Here is a 19601-nt window from a genome sequence, read left to right as displayed (position 1 = left end):
AGGCATGACTACAAGTATCACCAATGTAAAAGCACAAGCATTTGAATATTGCCAAACCTCAAGTTTAATTGTTCACTTAAAGAATCCTGTGATGCATTGCATTGTCCATGAAGAGAGTTTTTCTATCTATGCTTGAGAAAACTACATATAACCCAAAGTGATTCAATAAATAATCCCATTTATGCTGTAATTTATTTAAACATTATATTAGAATCTAGCTTTAAACTCTAAAGTTAAGCTCATATGCCTTTTTACTATAAAACTACTTTATATATATTCTCATAAAACTTTGAGTAAACTTCTCAGGAAATATTTGTGCTTCTTTAATACCAAAGAGTCTTTCCAAATTTTCCCCAGGAAATGTGAATCACTTAAGGAGGAATGGTAGTGGAAAACGCGCTAGCTTGGGCATCATGTATTACTTAGCTTGAGTTAAAGCCATTTACTACTTTTGCCACATGGGGCAGGTAACTTCATGTCCCTGAGTCATAACTTTTAAGACTATAGTGAAGACTCAATAAAACAGACTATTTAAGACTCCCAATAAGCTTTATACCTACTGTAGATTATTCTATAAATATAGTGATTATCTATTAAAGCTAGCCTACAACTATTTCTTTCTCTTCTACTGCTATTATAAGAGTGCTTAGCATCATATCTGGTTTGCAATAGGCACTCAAGAAATGATAGTCATAAACTTATAGTTTGATTAATCCAATAATAACTTCTCCTAGCTTCACTTTGCTTGGCCTGAAAGCACTATTTGGCACACATATTCATTTCCTCTTTGTGATGGTTTGGACATAGTTTCAATCTGTCACTCAAGAGTTGATGTTCCTCAATGTGGTGCCATTGAGGTATTTTTTAATAGGTGAGGCTTAATGGAAGGACATTTAAGTCATTTGGAGGAATTTCTTTAAAAATGGTTATGGTAGTTCAGGTAGGACCCTGAGATAGATCTCATCAGAAAGAGTTGTTCAAAGATGAGCCCAAACCCTGAACCTCTCTGTGGCTTCCTGTCTGGATGTGATTTCTTCCTCCTGTATTTGTTTCCACCACCCATGGTGCCATTTACTAATAGCAGATGCAGCTCAGGGGCTTTTTCCAAGGTCAGGACTATGCTGTTGGGAATTTTGCCTCCCAAACTGTAAGGTGAATAAAACTATTTGCTTTGTAAGTACCTGTCCTCCAGAATTTCATTTGAGTAATGAAAAATGAACTCATATGTACTTAAAGCATCTTGTCTGGGTTCTCAGTTGTGATTTTCCTTCTCTATCAATGTCTATTTCTTTAGTTTTTATCCTTGTTTCTCATTCATGTATTTGATCTATAGGCAATAGAATACTCTAAGTTTCACCCATTGTACTTCTTTCCCCTTCTAACTGTATAGTTCTCATGATAATTTAATTTGTATATAATAGGTATTACAACTCACTACTGGAAACACACCTATCTGGATATACAAAACATTTCTGCCTATTCAGTCTCTCCATTTGGGTAATCAGAAGGCATTTGGGTAATGGAAGGCATACTTGCCCTCCATTCCTCCTACTTACTCCCTTAAGTCTTTCCCATTTCATCTCAGTAAATGACAACACCATCCTTTTTTGATTCAAATTAACAAAAACAGCTTGGCATCATCCATGACATTCTTTCTTTCATTCTTCATATTCTTCATTCAATTTGTCAGCTAAGAATGATTAACTTCACAGCATAAACAGAATCTGAAATCTCATCTTCCTCTCAGCAACCTCTCTGATAGCAACCACTATTGTCTCTCACCTGGATTGTTGCAGGATCCCATTCTCTTTTCTACTGTGTTCAATTACCTATTGCTACATAACAAACTACCCCCAAATGTAGTGGCATAACAATCACCGTATTATGCTCACTGATTCCTCTGCTCAGGAAATCATAAAGAGCACAGTGGGAATAGCTTTCCTTTGTTCTGTGATATCTAGGGTCTCAGCTGAGATGACTCAGTATGTGGGGCTTAAAGAGCTGTGGAAGGACCCAGCACTGCGTTGGCTTTGTTAATCCTATGTCTGGGACCTCGGATATTATGGCTAAAGGACAAGACACATGAGGACCAGAGACTGAATTGAAGCAGCCATGAACAAGCCTGCTGGGTCAGAGGGAATAGACCATCGTACCTCTTAATGGAAAGAACATAAAAGAATTCAGGATCCTGTCCTGTATCATGCCTCTACTCTTGCCTTCAGTCCCATCATCATCTGGGGAGACACAGCAGCCAGTGATCCTGCTGAAAGGAAATTCAGAGGTCTTTCCTATGTCCTTCACACAATCCTCATTTCACTCAGAGTGGAAGTCCAAATCTTTACAGTGGCAATAGAGTCTCATGCCTTGGTGGCCTCAGATTCATCTGTTATTATCTCCAAGGCACATTCTGTTACAGCCCCTTGCTTATTGTTCCTTGACCTGGCTTCTCTTCACATTTTCCCATCTGCAATATTTGCATTTTCTCTTCCTTGGGCCTGGTACATTTTTTGCCCTGGACATGCATGAGGCTCATTCTTCCTTTCCTTAAAAATCTCAACACAGACACCACCTACATTGTGGAACTTAGGCTCTTAATATTTCCTAAGATGACAAGATTTGTAAAATAAAACCAATTAGAAAATGTCCTCACTCCCTGCCCTGTTCCCTGTTTAATCATTTTTTTTAATTTTTAACATTTTTAATTTTTTTTATTTTATTGTCAAGGTGATGTACAGAGGGTTTACAATTACACAAGTAAGATAGTGATTACATTTCTTGTCTACTTGTTACCCCTTCCCTCATTTTTCCCTCTTTCCCTCTCCCCAGCCCCACCCAAGTTGTACAGATCATATTGTATCTTATTGTATGATCATATTGATCATATTGTATCATTGTTGCATAGCTCTGTGCATGCACACACACAACTACATAGATAAATATATAACTATAGATATATACAGATAGACACATAGAGTCACACACAAAATTATTTCTTACCTGTTGTCTGCCTGTGGCTCTAGTTTATGAGTGCTATATAGAAAGGATTTCTCTATTGTTTCCTGTTAAATCTTCAGCACCTAGACCAGAACCTCTATATTGTAAGCATTCGATAATACTGTGGTGTAAATAAAAACTACCCATTGTTGTTTATCTGATACTTGAACTTTTACTTTTTTGTCAGTTGTAGAGCTTGAACTCTGGGCCTGAGTGCTGTCCCTGAGCTCTTCAGCTCAAGGCGAGTGCTCTACCACTTGAGCTACAGCGCCACTTCCGAACTATTTTATTTTATTTTGTGTTGCTTGTTATTAAATTTCTCATCTACTCACTTCAGTTTTTCAAGATTTAAAAAAGTGCTGCTTATATAATACATAGGTTCCTTTATAGCCTTAAAAGTATCCAGTCTCCATGAACTAGGCACCAATGGGTCATACCTGTAATCCTTGCTCCTCAGGAGACTCAGATCTGTAGGATCACAGTTCAAAACCAGTCTAAACCTGAGAGTGTGTGACTCTCTTACCTCCAGTTAACCAGAAAGAAGCCTGAAGTGGAGCTGTGGGTGAATAGGTACAGCATTAGCCTTGAACAACAACAACAAAAAAGCTAAGGAACAGTGCTCAGACCCTGAGTTCAAGGACCAGTACCGGCACAAATAAAAGCAGACTAGAGGCATGGCTGAAGTAGTAGAGCATTAGAGCACCAGCCTTAAGCAAAACAACCCTATGAGAACACGAGGTTCAATAGACAAAAATCTGAAGATGTCGGGTGTCCTGCTTCTTGTATATACATTGTTCTAATTTGGGGAGTAGAAGAGAAATAACAAAATGCTGAAATAAGGATACAGGATGACCCATTGTAACAATGAGACGTCCAAGACAGTATGTTGTAAACAAACTTAACAACTTTGCGTGGGAGGGGTGAAGAGTAGGGAGGTGGGGAGGAAAGGGATGTTGGAGAAAAACAAAGGAGGGTATAACAATGTTCGATAGGAAATGGACTCATTACCTTGCTCATGTAACTGTAACCCCTATGTACAGTATCTTTACAATAAAAATATATATTAAACAAGCTGAAGATGCTCTAAAACTGCTTATATATCATTGAAGTATTTAGCCTCTAGCAAGAGAACTAATATACTAACTAGTATCTCATCAAATAAAAGAAATTGTCACCCCAAGGCCACCAACTAGAGAAACTCTCTTGTCATGTACCCATAATTCCAAAGAGGTCAAGAGCTGTTTTCCTATGTGTCTTTAGTATAAGTCTAGAATAAATAAGGAATCTTAGCTTAGAAATCCTTACATACAACTCACTCTGCCCCCTCTCTTCCTACATATGGAGGAATGCGGCTCATCCACACTAAGTGAAAATGAAATTACTAGTCTCTTCATATCACAGTCTAAAATCCTTTCTGAAAAATCGCTATACTTTTTAAACATGCTAAAGGAATAAACCAGACAACAATCATATGATGACTCTTAAAACACCATTTGCAATGCTAATTTCTCTAGTCTCTGTTTCGGCTTCGAATTACAAAAGTACATCAGTCAGAAGTACAGGAATCTCCTTTCATTTTCAAAATAAAAGCTACATGTAGCAAAACTCTTTCTGCATGTCTTAGGACATCATGCCCGTGGAATTAGTAATGATTAGAATTAAGGATTGTTCCACACCTGAAGACATAATATATTTTTGCCCTCATAAAAATTCTGGTCACTCTTCACAAAAGCTGTCAAAATCCACATACAAAAATCCAAGGTTTGAAAAGTAATGTTTTCGCACCACCCACACAGCAGGTTAATCCAACCTGGATCTTTAGATACACCACTTAACTGGTTGCCAAACCTCCACAGCTTTGCTGAGCTTGTAACTCAAATCTGCATGTAGAGGCTTGGAGCAGGATCTTCCATTCATATTTTCTGGGATTGAATCCAGTTATGCATTGGCAGGGCCTTGATCAAGTAGCTTAATTTCTCTGTCTTTAGGTGCTACATCTGGACAATGGCATTTCCAGCAGTACCTACCATACTGTCCTGAGTGCTTATCCCATGCTGTTGTGAGATGTAAATAAGATTGCATGCAAAGCTTCAACAGTGCCAGACACCAGAGAACCTTCTTCATGAAAGTGTCCCATTATCAACATTGGTCTTTAGAGAAATCTGCCTCCGTGTCTGCTTTGGTCAAATGTGTGAGCTGAGAGGGTTTATGCCTGGTGGTTCAGCACAGTAAAACCAGAACTTTAGGACTCCATTTATAATATATAATATACTCTATATAATATATTTATTTGTTTATATGTATATATTGCATACATATAAATGTTTATGTAAAATATAAATATAAAATATAAGTATATTTATATATTTATTCATATATTTATTTATATATAACAGTATATATTATAAAAATAATAACAATAAAATGAAACCTAGTATGTCCATTTTTCTATCTCACCATAATTCAAAAAATTATACCAACAGTGGACCCATTGCAACAATGAAATGTACAAGTCGTTATGTTGAAAACGAACTTTACAACTTTGGTGCAGGGGAGTGGGGAGGGGGGAGGGGAGGATTTGGTGGGGGGGCAGGGGAGGATTGGAAGGGATGGGAAGGGGAAACAAAGGAGGGAGCTACAATGCTTGATAAGAAATGTACTCATTATCTTGCCCATGTAATTGTAACCCCTCTGTACAGTATTTTCACAAAAAAAATCAAATAAAAAAAATTATACCAATCCACTATCTCATTCATAAATTCACAAACAGAAATGATATATCAACATCAAAATGTAGGAATAATATAATGTCAGTTTAGGAGATAGTCTCTAAGACATGTGTATACACATACGTGTATATATGTATTATAATAAGTATATATAATAAGTGTATATAAACATATACATATTTATCATTTTCTAATTTTACCATATATCAGTGACAATTACTAGAAAATATTTTCATAGAGTTGCAGACTGCCATTTGAGATTGGTTAGACTAAGCAACAAAATGATGTAAAAATAAGACTGGACTGTTTTTCTCTATTGGTTTTACAGTGTGTTCAGGAAAATCCCATGAGCAATAGACATCAGTTAGAGGAGTCAATCTGTTCTTTTTAGCATGACAACTGAATCATGTCCACAGATTAGCATGCAGAAAAAAAGTAATGCACATGACAAAAGATTATACCAATCCCTTCATTTGTACTTTGATAAATAAAAGTGATAGATCAGTGTAGGAATGACATAATGTCACTGAAACCATGCTTTTAGGGCTAAAATAAACAAGTCATCAACATCTTTTGTTCAGTGTAATAGCAATCTTTATATAGCAGTCCAATGAGTTGAACCTGGTACCCACCCATTACATCCAGCACAAAAATCTGTGATGACTAAAAGATATTGCCATTTATTAAGCTGATTGTACAAGAAAAAACTGATCAAGGGTAACATGCTCTGGGAAAAAATATTTCTCTTTCTCACTCTCTCGTTCCCTCTCTTTCTTACATGGTATAGATAGATAGAGAGAAAGAAATAATCATAACTATGACCATGTATGTTGTCAGAAAGCAAATAAATGAATTGTTTTAACATCTTAGTAATTTGGTTATTTGGAGGCATTATACTGAGTTTTATAGGAAATAAAGGTTTTTGTGTAAAATCAAATATGTATGTGCTTCTTTCAATAAGAGGAAAAAGACATTTTCCAAAGACTGTAAAACTAACTTTGCATTCTCTATGTGTCACTATCTGTCTCTCTGACTCTCTGTCTCTCTCTCTCTCTTTTTCTCTGTCTCTCTTTTCTCACCCATCTCCTCTCTCTCTTTTGGTGCTAGCAGAAGGGCTTGAACATAGGGCCTTGCACTTCTTTTGTTATATTTTTATTGTAAAATACTGTACAGAGGGGTTACAGTTACATGACTAAGGTAATGAGTATATTTCATATCAAGCATTGTTACCTCCTACTTTGTTTTCCCCCTACCATCCCTTCCTTCCCCACCTCTCCTACTCCTCCCTCCCCTCCCAAAGTTATAAACTTTGTTTTCAACATAGTGTCTTGTACATCCCATTGTTACCATGGGTCAACCTATATCCTTATTTTAGCATTTTGTTATTTCCCTTCCCCTCCCCAAATTAGGAAAATGTAAATACAAGATTCAGGGCACTGGAATCAAATACGGTGAAAACAGGGTTGTGCCATGGGAGAAGAAGATACAAAAAGAAACCAAAAAAATCACATGGTACATTATTAATACATTAAAAACAACAAGAAAGACAAAACCACTTGTCTCTATCTTGGAGTTCATTTCGTTTAGCATCATCTTATATGGTCACATGTACATAGCTTTTGAGTTTTTCTGCTTGTCCTAGACATATACTAGTTATTGCAAGTAAGAGAAACCATGGAACCTATGTTTCTTTGGGCCTGGCTTACTTCACTTAATATAATTTTTTCCAAGTCTTTCCATTTCCTAACAAATGGGGCAATGTCATTCTTTCTGATGGAGGCATAGAATTCCATTGTGTATATATATCACATTTTCTTGATCCATTCATCTACTGAGGGGCATCTGGGTTGGTTCCAGATCTTAGCTATGGTAAATAAGGCTGCGATAAACATAGTTGTGCTGGTAGCTTTAGTATAGCCTTGTTTTTTTTTTGTTTTTTTTTGTTTTGTTTTTTTTGGGTCCGGTCGTGGGGCCTGAACTCTGGGCCTGGGCGCTGTCCCTCAGCTCTTCAGCTCAAGGTTAGCACTCTACCACTTGAGCCACAGCACCACTTCCGGATTTTTTCTTATGTGGTGCTGAGGAATCGAACCCAGGGCCTCCAACATGCAAGGCAAGTGCTCTACCACTGAGCCACCTTCCCAGCCCCTAGTATAGTCTTGTTTGTGATCGTTTGGGTAAACACCCAAAAGTGGGATTGCTGGGTCATAGTGGAGCTCTATGTGGAGTCTTTTGAGGAGCCTCCATACTACTTTCCAAAGTGGTTGAACAAGTTTACACTTCCATCAATAATACAGTAGGGTTCCCTCTTTGCCACAATCCCTCTAGCATCTGTTGTTATTAGAGTTCTTGATTATGCCATTCTAACTGGGGTGAGGTAGAATCTCAATGTTGTTTTGATTTGCATTTCTTTTATGGCTAGAGAGGTTGAGCATTTCTTCATGTGTCGATTAGCCATTCTTATTTCCTCTTCAGAGAAGTTTCTCTTTAAGTCTTTAGCCCATATTTTTGTTGTTGTTGTTGGTCGTGGGGCCTGAACTCTCGGCCTGGGCACTGTCCAGCTCAAGGTGAGTGCTCTAGCACTTGAGCCACAGCACCACTTCCAGCTTTTTCTGCTTATGTGGTGCTAAGGAATCGAACCCAGGGCTTCATGCATGCAAGGCAGGCACTCTACCACTGAGCCACTTTCCCAAGTCCTTTAGCCCACTTATTTATTGGGCAGTTGTTTCTTTGAGGATTTGTTGCTGGGGGATTTAATTTTTTGAGTTCTAAGTATATTTTGGATATGAGACCCTTGTCCATTGTATGGCTAGTAAAAATCTTCTCTCAGTCTGTGGGCTTTCTATTGATCTTGCTAGGTATGTCCTTTGCCATGCAGAAGCTCTGCAGTTTCATGCAATCCCATTTGTCCAACCTTTCTTTGATTTGTTGTGTTTTGGGGACTCTATTCAGAAAATTTTGGCTTATGCCAAGGAGCCCTAGAGTTTCTTCTATTCCTTCTTGTAATGTTTTCAGGGTGTCTGCTTTGACTTTGAGGTATTTGATTCATTTGGAGTTGATTCTGTTGTAGGGTGATGTATAAAGATCTAGCTTTAGTTTTCTACAGGTGTTTAACCAGTTTTGCCAGCACCATTTACTGAAGAGGCTGTCTTTCTTTCATTCTAAAATTTTAGCTCCCTTATCAAAGATTAAGTCTGTGGTTTCATTTCTGGGTCTTCAGTTCTATTCCATTGTTCCTCAGGTCTGTTGTTAACCTTGCCCTTCTTACATGGCTTTTTCTCTCAAGACTGGTCCTATACTACATCACTATGTGAGCCACACCTCCACTTCATATATTATCTCTTTAAGGAAACATCATCCTCAAAAAAGAACTAGGTTATATGGGGTGCCAGGCAGTGAAAATGGACAAGAAGCAAAAGAAATAGGTAAGAGCAACTAGAAGTTAATTCCTCTAAATATACAGAGAATGGGACAAACCTGCCAATCCTTGGCAACTTTCTTTCTTTCTGAGTCAGAAGGATTTCTGCTTCCATACACAGTCTAATAACGAACCCTGTTTGGTCCAGCTAGGACAGGAATTATGAAGCTGTGTCCACAGTTTAGTAGCTTAGCAATAAAAAGGTGCAAGAAGAAAATGATTCATTTATATTCAAAGAGTGAAACGATTGTAAGTAATCCAGGCTCAGCTTACTAACTTCATCCAAATAACTCCTAGGACTCTCCAGGGACTCCACCCTCCTTGTAATTCAGTGTGAGTCATTGGTTACCAATCATGGCCAAAAAAAATATCTCAGTGCACACCACACTGTGAGATTCAAACATGGCTGTATGGTTACTTCATTCCTGGGCCATTTAGGAAACTCAGCCCTTTTGCTTTTGATCTGAGTCAAAAATCCAGAAGCAGTTGAACAAGCAGGGTTTTTTGAGTCTTCTTCCTTGATGGATATAGAAATGATTATAAAATCACAAATGGCTATAAATCATGGAACAAATAGTCTCCGTGGTTAACCTTTCTCCATACCACTTTCCAAGGGCACTTTTGAAAGTATCTATCTGATTAGGCTATTATGGATTTAAGCTCGTCAGTGACTTCCCTGATTGGAATCCAGGTGGCCATCCTGAACATGATTTACCTGCCCTGCAGAGCATTCTCTGAATACTCATTCATGTATTTATTGGGCACATTTTATATGTCGTTCACTACCCTAACCATTGAGGCATTAGGAATGAACAAGGTAGAGGGAATTGGCATTCAGCCACACCCTACCCCTTACTGTCCCTGCCAGCTGAGCCCTCACCGCACTTTCTCATAGTTTCCAAGCTCTTCCTTCTGCTGGGGAGACTTTTTATTTCTGGTAAATACTTCCTGATTCTTCAAAATCTCTTTTTAAATTTCTTGGGATATTTATCTTGTCTTGGGATAAGCTTTTCCTTTATTCAGAATGATATCCTATTTATTCCAATACTTATTATTTCACTCTTTATAAGTATTATTCTGTATCTACAAAGGACTAGAGAGTAAATATGTTCAACAACTCTATTTCCAACTACTCAACTCTTACACTGAAGCACAAAAAATTGTGGTCACTTTAGGGACAGGACAAATGTAGGGTGGTTTTTTAATCACGATAGGAAAGTCTAATCACTTAGATGTTTGTGAATTGTGGTCCACAAGTCAGCTCTGGCCCCATGGACTGATTTTATAGTAAAGTTTTATTGAGATACATCTATGTTTGCTTGTCATGCATTGTCTAAGGCTGATTATTTTGTTGTTGTTGTTAATCATGGGGCTTGAACTTTGGGCCTGGGCACTGTCCCTCAGCTTTTCAGCTCAAGGCTAGCGCTCTCCCACTTGAGCCACAGCACTACTTCTGGCTTTTTCTGTTTATGTGGTGCTAAGGAATCGAACCCAGGGCCTTATGCATGTGGGGCAAGCACTCTACCACTGAACCACCTTCCCAGCCCATAAAGCTTAAGTATTAACAAATGCTTTTGTGATTTTTATTGATCAAATGCTATATAGATATGCATGTATATGTGTATGATAAGTTATATATTCATAGCTATATATAACAATAAAATTATTACATATATTCATATCTATATATACCCAACAATAAAATTATTTTTGCATTTCACAATTGCTGTTAAAAATAACAGGGAAAGAGAAAAAAATGTGCATTTATTTTTTTCATAGTTTTCTAATTTTTTTTCTTTTTTTATAGGGGAGTGAATTTGAATTACTGTCTCAGTTCACTTGCTTTTAGCCTGAATAAATTCCTTGGTATTTTTTCCAAAGTGGCTTTCATTTTATCGATTTCATCAAGTTTTTTCTTAGCTTGTACTGGCTTTATTTGTGCTTCACTTTCTGTCTTTGAAACTTCAAATGCTAAGTCTGGACAGCTTCCTTGAGGTATATTCTAGGAGACTAAATCATGGGCTTAGAATTCTAAACAGTTTTTTCACTTCTTTTTTAAATTTGTTGATTGTGGGCCTTGAACTCTGGGCCTGGGCACTGTCCCTGTACTCTTCAGCTCAAGGCTAGCACTCTACCACTTGAGCCACAGTGCCACTTCTGGTTTTCTGGTGGTTAACTGGAGATAAGATTCTAAGGGACATTCCTGCTAAGGCTGGCTTTGAACCGCAATCCTCAGATTTTAGTTTCCTGAGTAGCTAGAATTACAGGCATGAGCCACTAGTGTCCAGCTTCTCCACTTTTTGAAAAATGGTTTTTGCCATCATATGAGTCTAATCTTTCAGTATTTTGAATATGTCATCCCAATGCCTTCTGGCCTCCATTGTTTCTTCTCAGAAGAAAGTTGTCAGTCTTGGGTTTGTTTCTATGCTATGTATTGTTTTATTCGTATCTTTTCTCTCACTATTTTGATGAGGGTGTGGGGGAGATACTGGAATTGGAAGTCAGGACCTTGCACTTGTTAAACTGGTACTTTACCAATTCAGCTACCCCTACACAACCTTTTTTATTTTTGTTCTAGGTTTTGACTAGTATATATTGTTCTACAACAAAGCATTTCATCGCGAAACTTCCCTACATGAAACAATGTTTCCTGATCAACCTCTCCCTCTCTCTCTCTTCTTTGTCCCCTATTTTGGGAATAGGTCTTGCTTTATTTTTTTCCCCAGTATTGAACCTTAATCCTCTACATAGTTAGTTAACCATGCTTAACTTATTTATTAAGATGGTCTCTTGCTCTTGTTTTTCCAGGCTAGACTTAAACTGTGATCATTCCAGTCTCTATCTCCCAAATTGCTAAGGTTATAGATAGAGGTACCACACCTGGGTCTTTTTTTTTTTTCCTCACTGTTTTAGTATAACATGTCTAGTAGTGAATCTATTTGCTTTATCTTATTTTAATAATAGGATATTATTAAACTTTGAAGTATGAGTCTTGTGCATATACAAATTTGGGGGAGTTTTCAGCCAATGTTCCTTGAAGTAATTTTACTATTCTTTTATCTCTCTGTCATATGCCTGCTTGCACACCTGTTCTATATGTTTGTGTACCCCATGGTATAAAGCCCCATTGTTCACATTGTTCAAAGCCACAGATGATTTTTATCATTTTTGTTTATTATCTAAGATTTTTATTTTTGGCTTACATAAACTCTAAAAGTTTTCTGGTACTTTTGCCTCTAGCTTAAATCTACTGTTGAGTTTTCTAGTTCTTGTTTTATTTCTGTGATTATGCCTTTCAATTCCTTAACTTCCTTTTGGTTCTTTGTCATAAGTTATATTTCATTATTGAGTTTTTTCTTTTCAGAGACACCATTACCATTATTTTCTAAAATTTCTTATACAGTGGTTTCTTTTAATTCTTGGAATATATGTATAGTAGCTACTTAGAAACCTTTGTTAAGTCCAACATCTGGGTGCTTCAGTTTCTGTTGCCTACTGTTTTCCACGTCTGGATAGTTGGTTTGAATGTTTCTTTACATGTGTTATTTTTTTTCAGTTTGTAACTGAACATTTAATATATCATGGTAACTCTGGGTGTTAGTCACCCAGAATTGTTGTGTTTGCTTGCTTTAGTGACCAGGCTGAACTATTTTCATAGCATCCACTTACCTCACAATGCAAATCCTGTGATGTTGTTTCTTAGGGAATGGTATATACACTGGAATGACTGTTTCAGCAAGGCTCCCTCTGTCATTTGCTTAAGGTGATACTCTGTTAAGCCTAGTTTCTGTAGGTTAGTCTACTACTTACTTGGCAGCTCCCTCTATTGGTTTTGCCAATGTGATGGGTCCATGAATTGCCCTACAACCCAATCCAGTGAAATTCATGATCCTTGGCACAGATCCTTTCATGAGATCAATCTTTGAGGTTTGTTTTGCTTGTTTATCACTGATAAACTGGCGACCACCTACTGTTTAACTCATTGTTTACGTGGAACAACCTGTCTCCTCTCACTTGAATACTAACATCTCCATTGTTTATAAGAACGAGCTTCAGCCTTGAATGAAAGTTCCTGCTTTCTGATCCAAATAAAATCAGTGCTCTTAGAGAACTGGACAGTGCCCATTGGCTACTGAGTGCCCCACAGAAACCACTTCTATAGGTGGATACACAAAGAATGTTATGGACAGTATGAATGGTCACTGGAAAAGCACAGTACTATCTCATCATTTGATTTTCTTCTTCTGCCATGAAAATGGTGTCCTGCTGGGGGTAAGGACAGTTGGGCAACAGGATCCCTAGTGCACAATGCCGATAGCAAGTCTTTGCCATAAGAGTAGACATTCAATTCAGGAAAGGAATTCCCAAATCTCAACCATTTTTGCATGAAGTTTAACTTCTGTCCAAAAGAAAAAGAGAGCTATGGATAATAAGAAAGGCTGGCAGATTTCCCTTGTAGGGAAATGCCAGGGAGGGGAAAGCTCCATCTTCTTAGCCCCACTGGCTCAGAGTAGAAATTTTTTTTCAGGCTGGGTTTGAAAGAGGAGAAGTGGAAGGGAGTAGGTTATGCCTTATTGCCACGAACTCATTGTTCTTTTAAGACCTTTATCTTGGATAAATGTTTCATTTGCTGTATGCCCTTAAGACAATTTCCTACCATGTTTAAAAGTTGCATTTTGATGATTGTTGCCAGTTATGTTCATTTTAATTCTGAAGAAGGTCCATGGAGTTCTTCATGACCCTCATTAGGGAAATGGCCTCCCACAGATATTTCACCACTTATCACCAGATACAGTATAATACTTCAAGTAAGTCTACTTCTTCACAACACTCACAGTGATTTTTGTTTCCTTGCTTAAAACATGACTGCTACAATAAACCAGGATGTTAGTTCCTCACATGTCTTTGGAAGTCTGTGTTCTCTCTGAGAAGAAGTTGTCTGAGGAGATAACTATAGAGGGGCATAATGCCTACTCTTGAACCTAATGAGGAAAACTGTACACATTCCACTTCAGAGAGGAACAAGACCTTCTTTTCACCAGTCCTCTGGGTTTCTTTTGGTATTTCAACATACAGAACAAATCTTATCACTACACTTCCTGTCCTTTCAGTGTGACAAAGGCCTGAACACCATCACTTCCTTCTCATTTTTACATCAACTTTCCAAAGACTGACAAGCAATATCATGGAGCATGCCATGACACTTGAGCAAGCAGACATCCTGAAGACACATTTGCTTGTGAATGGGAAGAGGATCTGCAACATTCACTTGATTTTACTTGGTTTTGTGTTGGTTTTGTTGTTCTTGTTTTATTGGTACTGGGTATTATGTAATCTAAGAATAAATTCTATCACCAAGCTATGTCTTCTTATTCTTCTCATTCTGTGTGTGTGTGTGTGTGTGTGTGTATACACATATATACTTCCAAACAGTCTTTATCAACCCCATTGAATATTTCAAATATTTGAGGACCAGAGAGATTAATGGATGTGTACAAGGTCACACAGTCGGCAAATGAACCCAGACAGTCTGGTTTACACGCAGATCTTCTCCAGCATGATGCTTTACCACCAATCAAGTCTGGCCTGTAATTCAACCTACTTTAGAAAGCCACTCCTGTTTATCTTATGTGATCTGCTTCTTTGTGGACCATCCTTTTGACATTTACATATTGCTTTATATTATAGTCATTTGTATGAGCACCCACACCCAATAGTACACACACCATTGCTGATTTGAGAGAATGAGACTATATTTGTTGATTTTTGTATACTTTTTATGTTAGCCTAGGACTGTACAAAATAGACAGCCAGTAACAGATCCTGCCATATTGAATAAAAGGGCAGCATCCATAAGGATGAATCCTCCTTGTATGCCCCAACATCTGTTTACTTCTACATGTAGCACTTTTGCAGGAAGCAAACACACTCCAGAGTGTCACCATGTCCCAAATGACTAGGCACAATGGACAAAATGGCTCACAATCTGTTTAATTAAAAGAAAGTGAAAGTTAGAGCAAGTCAAAGCATATTACAGATAACAAGACTGAGTCAGCAGTAATAATACATGTTTCAATAGCACAAACTTATTAAGCAAGATGTTCTGTTTCATCATTTTAATAGGACAAAACATCAAATTTCAAAATAAGCATCAAAGCCCAGATTGAGAAATACTGTCCAAAAGGTATGACTGATTAATTTAAAATAAAGGAACATTTTATATAAATCATTTTCCATCTTGTTATGAAAGACTTGGATATAACCAAGGAGCATGTTTTCCATGGAGATCTCCCAATTTCTCTCTGTGATTTCAAATTTAAATTAAATATTACATGGAAATATAGAAGTCTACAAGAGAAATGAAAGAAGACATTGGTGGGGACTAATGCACATTGCTGAAAATGTCTGCTTTGTCATAATATTCTTGCAGAACACATCACAGGAACAAAATGATAGTTATACATTCCTAACCTGTGTTACCAGCTGAGGGATGTATTTACACATAGGTGGACCATCTGTTCTTTCAAAGTAAGCTTGCTTCAGAGCTAATTCAGATATTGCTTATGAATTTCAAGGGAAATTCTCTACTTAATTCAGCCACATGAAGAGTTTATAAATTTATGATGGAAATGCAGGAGAATGGCAAACTGATCATCCTCTTAGCCTGGCCTTGAGTGCCAATGAATTTTATTTCTTCGCATACTCCTGTACAATCTAGCCTCCTATACATCAGCCAAATGATTCTTGTGTGAACAGTTTAAAACAAGATTCTGATTGAAATGAAGCCGCCTTTATTTACCCTTTCCCATGGTACCCATAAAAGCACTTTGCCCCACAATCTTTTTCCCTTTTCATCATTGGCTTTTCAACTAATAATGGCTTTATTATCTTTTGAAAATTCTCTCCTTAAATGAATCTTATTTCACCTTCTACTATGATAAGAAGTTCAAGTCAATAACACTCATTTCATTAGAGGGTATAAAATAGTTCTGTTTATCCTTTTCAATGTTTAATTTCTAGTTTTTTTTTCCAAGAAGCTTTTACGATCTTAAGTGCATTCTTTCAAATTTTAAAGACTGAAAGTTGGGCTGGGAAGGTGGCTCAGTGGTAGAGCGCTTGCCTTGCATGCATGAGGCCCTGGGTTCAATTCCTCAGCACCACATAAGCAAAAAGAAAAAAAAAAGCCGGAAGTGGCGCTGTGGCTCAAGTGGTAGAGCACTAGCCTTGAGCTGAAGAGCTGAGGGACAGCGCCCAGGCCCAGAGTTCAGGCCCCAAGACCAGACCCCCACCCCACCCCCCAAAGACTGAAAGTTCAAGCTTCCAAGCCACATTATATACTTCTAATTGGAAATTGCTCATCTTGGATTTTCTTTTCTATTTTCAGCAAAATGGGAAGCCCTATGTTCACAAGACCGCTATTGAGCCCTTAGAGGAAGCGCCTCTCTATACTTTGGTTTTAACTTACATGGGCTATGGGATTGGAGCCCTATTTGGTTATCTGAGAGACTTCCTGAGAAACTGGGGATTCGAGAAGTGCAATGGAGCTGTAGAGAGAGAAGAACAAAAAGTACGTATGTGCCCCTCCTCTAATTTTGTCAATGCTTATGCTTCTCTAAAATCTTCTCAAGAAATGTGACACAGGGTACAGAGCCTAGAAAAAAATGACACACACAAGGTCTATTCTGAATAAATTCTACTCATCTCCACCTGCTGAACTCCATCCTCTAGATGCCTATGGAATTGTTTTTGGTTGTTTTTAAATGAACATTTATTAAGCAACTAGTAATTGTCAGACATGGGACTTAAGATTTTCTGTACAAAGCTATGTTTAATTTACATAATGATCCCATGAGATCATTAACATCTATTATGCCGCAGCAAACATATGCTCAAAACTTGCTTAAAGTAGGAGAGACAGTAATAATGAAGTTAGGGCCAGGCATGGTGGTACACACCATGTCATTGTAAAGAAAAAAAATCAAAATATAAAAGCAAGGCACACTTGAAGCAAGTTTTATTTGGTTGTATTTTCTTTGTATATTATAAATATTTATTTAAGCGTGTTGCAGTTTGAAGCAAATTTCCAAAATGTATGCTCAATCATTAAATGTTACAGAGTTTTTTTTTAAAAAAAGCACGATTGTACTTGGGTTTTAGTAGTAGGAGTATTATCTATGTTCTTTCCTGAAATAAGAAAGTGTGTCTGAGTAAAAAATGACATTTTTTATTATCTAGGTGAAGGCTTCCCAATTGTTGCCCTACTCGTATGTTTCACTGGAGACTAGTCTATGTATAATAGGAAATTTAACAGTATTTCTGGACTCTTATCACTAGATTACCTGTCAGCATCAATTCCCATACTCTATGATCATTAAGTATTTCTTCAGAAACAGCCAAATGTTTCTCCCAGAGCACATAAGCTCCCACAGTTTAGGCCACCTACTAGTGATGTTCATAGTTAACCTATTTAAAAATAAACCTATATCATCTTGTTTTCCCATGAAAGAAAAAGACAAACTAGAAAATAACTAGAGCTCTACGAAGAGCCTGCGTTGTGTTAATATGGTTTCCATATTGATTTTGAAAGGATTTTATGATGGTGTGAATTTATCTTTTACTTCTGAAGATTGCTTTGGGGTAGTCCAAATATGAGTATAGACCATTCCCCTATGATGGAGCCTTAACTATATTTCAGCAAAGAACACAGTGTAGCAAGAGAACCTCAGGGCATGCCATTTAGCAAGTATTGCGAGTTCTACTAATGACCACATAAACGACTATTATTATGAGACACAACTACCAACAAATCAAATGTGATACTTCTTTTGGAATTTTCTTAAACCAAGTACGTTTTTACCTTCAGAAGAAAATCATATCCAGCCTCAGTTTCTCTCCTCTTTCTCTTTTGTTTTCTTTCTTTTCAACAAGTATTTATTATGTTTGGCAGTACCAGAGTAAAAACACAAGATTTTATACTTGCCAGGTTATGTATGGATCCCTATCCATGTTTTAAGTAATTAATTTAATAAAGCTTAATTAATTAATTTAGCTTTAGGTATTTTCCAGACAAGATTTTATGCTTTCATCCAGATTGGTCTTAGACTATAATCCTCTTACTTTTGTCTCCCAAGTAGCTGAGATTACAGGTGTGTACCACTATGCCTGGCCCTAACTTCATTATTACTATCCCTCCTACTTTAAGCAAGTTTTGAGCATATGTTTGCTGTTGTGTAATAGATGTTAGTACTTATAGAAGAAAAAACAGCTCCTGCCATCAGAAAAGTTGAAGTCTGATGTGCAAACAGATTCAGAAATCACTCCTTTGCTAAAAAGCAATATTGGGGAAGAAGAATGAAAGCTACAGAGATCTGTGCTCTGTGATTCCTTTAGAAAATTCTGAAGTCATGATGCTGAGGCTTGAGGGATAAGTTTACCAAATCAGCAAGTGTGTAAAGAAGACAATTTTAGCAAGTGAGCATGACCTGTCCCAAAGTATGTGTTAATTCACTAATTAAGGAAGGTTCCTTTAGAGCAGGTATTTTGTTCTAGGCAACGTGGTTAAAAAATTTTAAAAAAAACCAGGCACCCATAGCGCCTCACTTTCAATAGTTAACTATAAACAACAACAACAAATGTTCAACAGAAGCTGAGAGGAATGAGACCAGTAGACGGGATCAGAGGAGCAATGAGAAAAGTCCAACCTGAACTGTGTGTTCAATGAAATCTCTGGGGCAAAATAGAAAGCCAAATTGAGACTTGAAAACTGAAGGACGAATGGCAGAGAGGAGGATGAATTGAGATGTGGAGAGAAGGGACTTAGGAAGAAGGAATGTGGGCCAGGGGAATCCAAGGAAAGAGAGAGCATTGTGTACTCAAGGAATTCCGATGACCAGAGTGTGCTGAGTGGGAGTGGACTATGTGAGGAGAAAGACTGCGTGAGAGGCAAGCTGGAGCTAGACTATAATGCGTTTTTATAAGCTATGCACATTTGCTACAAAAACAATAAGAAAGCATTGAAGGATTTCAAGCAAAAGAATGCATATTTGAAGATTTAGAAAAATCATTCTCTGTGTAACATTGAAAAGTAGATTGCAAAGAAACAATCTAGACAAAAAAAAAAATTCCAGGCAAGATAGTTGAGCTGGAACCAAGACAATAACCATAAGGTAGTGATAAAAGATAAGCCAAGAGCTGCCAAAGAGGTAGAGCTAAAGATGGTTGATATGACTTGGGAATTAGGGAGTGGTACAAATCAAAGACCACACCCAGGACTGCAATTAAGTAGAAGGTGTTGACATTTATGGAGATGAGAAGAATAGAGCAGACTGATACAGCTGAAAGTAGGGTGGAGAGGTGGGGGAATGGTCAATGTTTTCTTTGCCAAGTTGAATTTAAAGAATTGACATTTAAAGAGAGATGTAAAGTGCCAAAGAAAGGTCTCGGATCCTGGGTCATCTTTATTG

General features: G+C 37.5%; 1 protein-coding gene across 1 annotated transcript in view; it reads left to right on the top strand.

Moving 5' to 3' along the window:
* The window catches only part of Sptlc3 (serine palmitoyltransferase long chain base subunit 3), a 108107-nt gene that overhangs the window by 10839 nt on the left and 77667 nt on the right, over positions 1 to 19601 (top strand). The window contains exon 2 of the mRNA XM_042694608.1: positions 16523 to 16705. Coding sequence (XP_042550542.1) covers positions 16523 to 16705 — 183 coding nt within the window. The remainder of the gene's footprint in view (positions 1 to 16522; positions 16706 to 19601) is intronic.

The sequence above is a fragment of the Dipodomys spectabilis genome, unplaced genomic scaffold (genome assembly GCF_019054845.1).
Source record: "Dipodomys spectabilis isolate Male_0828 unplaced genomic scaffold, ASM1905484v1 ptg000175l, whole genome shotgun sequence".
Lineage (NCBI taxonomy): Eukaryota > Metazoa > Chordata > Mammalia > Rodentia > Heteromyidae > Dipodomys > Dipodomys spectabilis.
The sequence above is the reverse complement of the archived record's forward strand: the minus strand, read 5'-3'. Positions and strand labels throughout refer to the sequence as shown.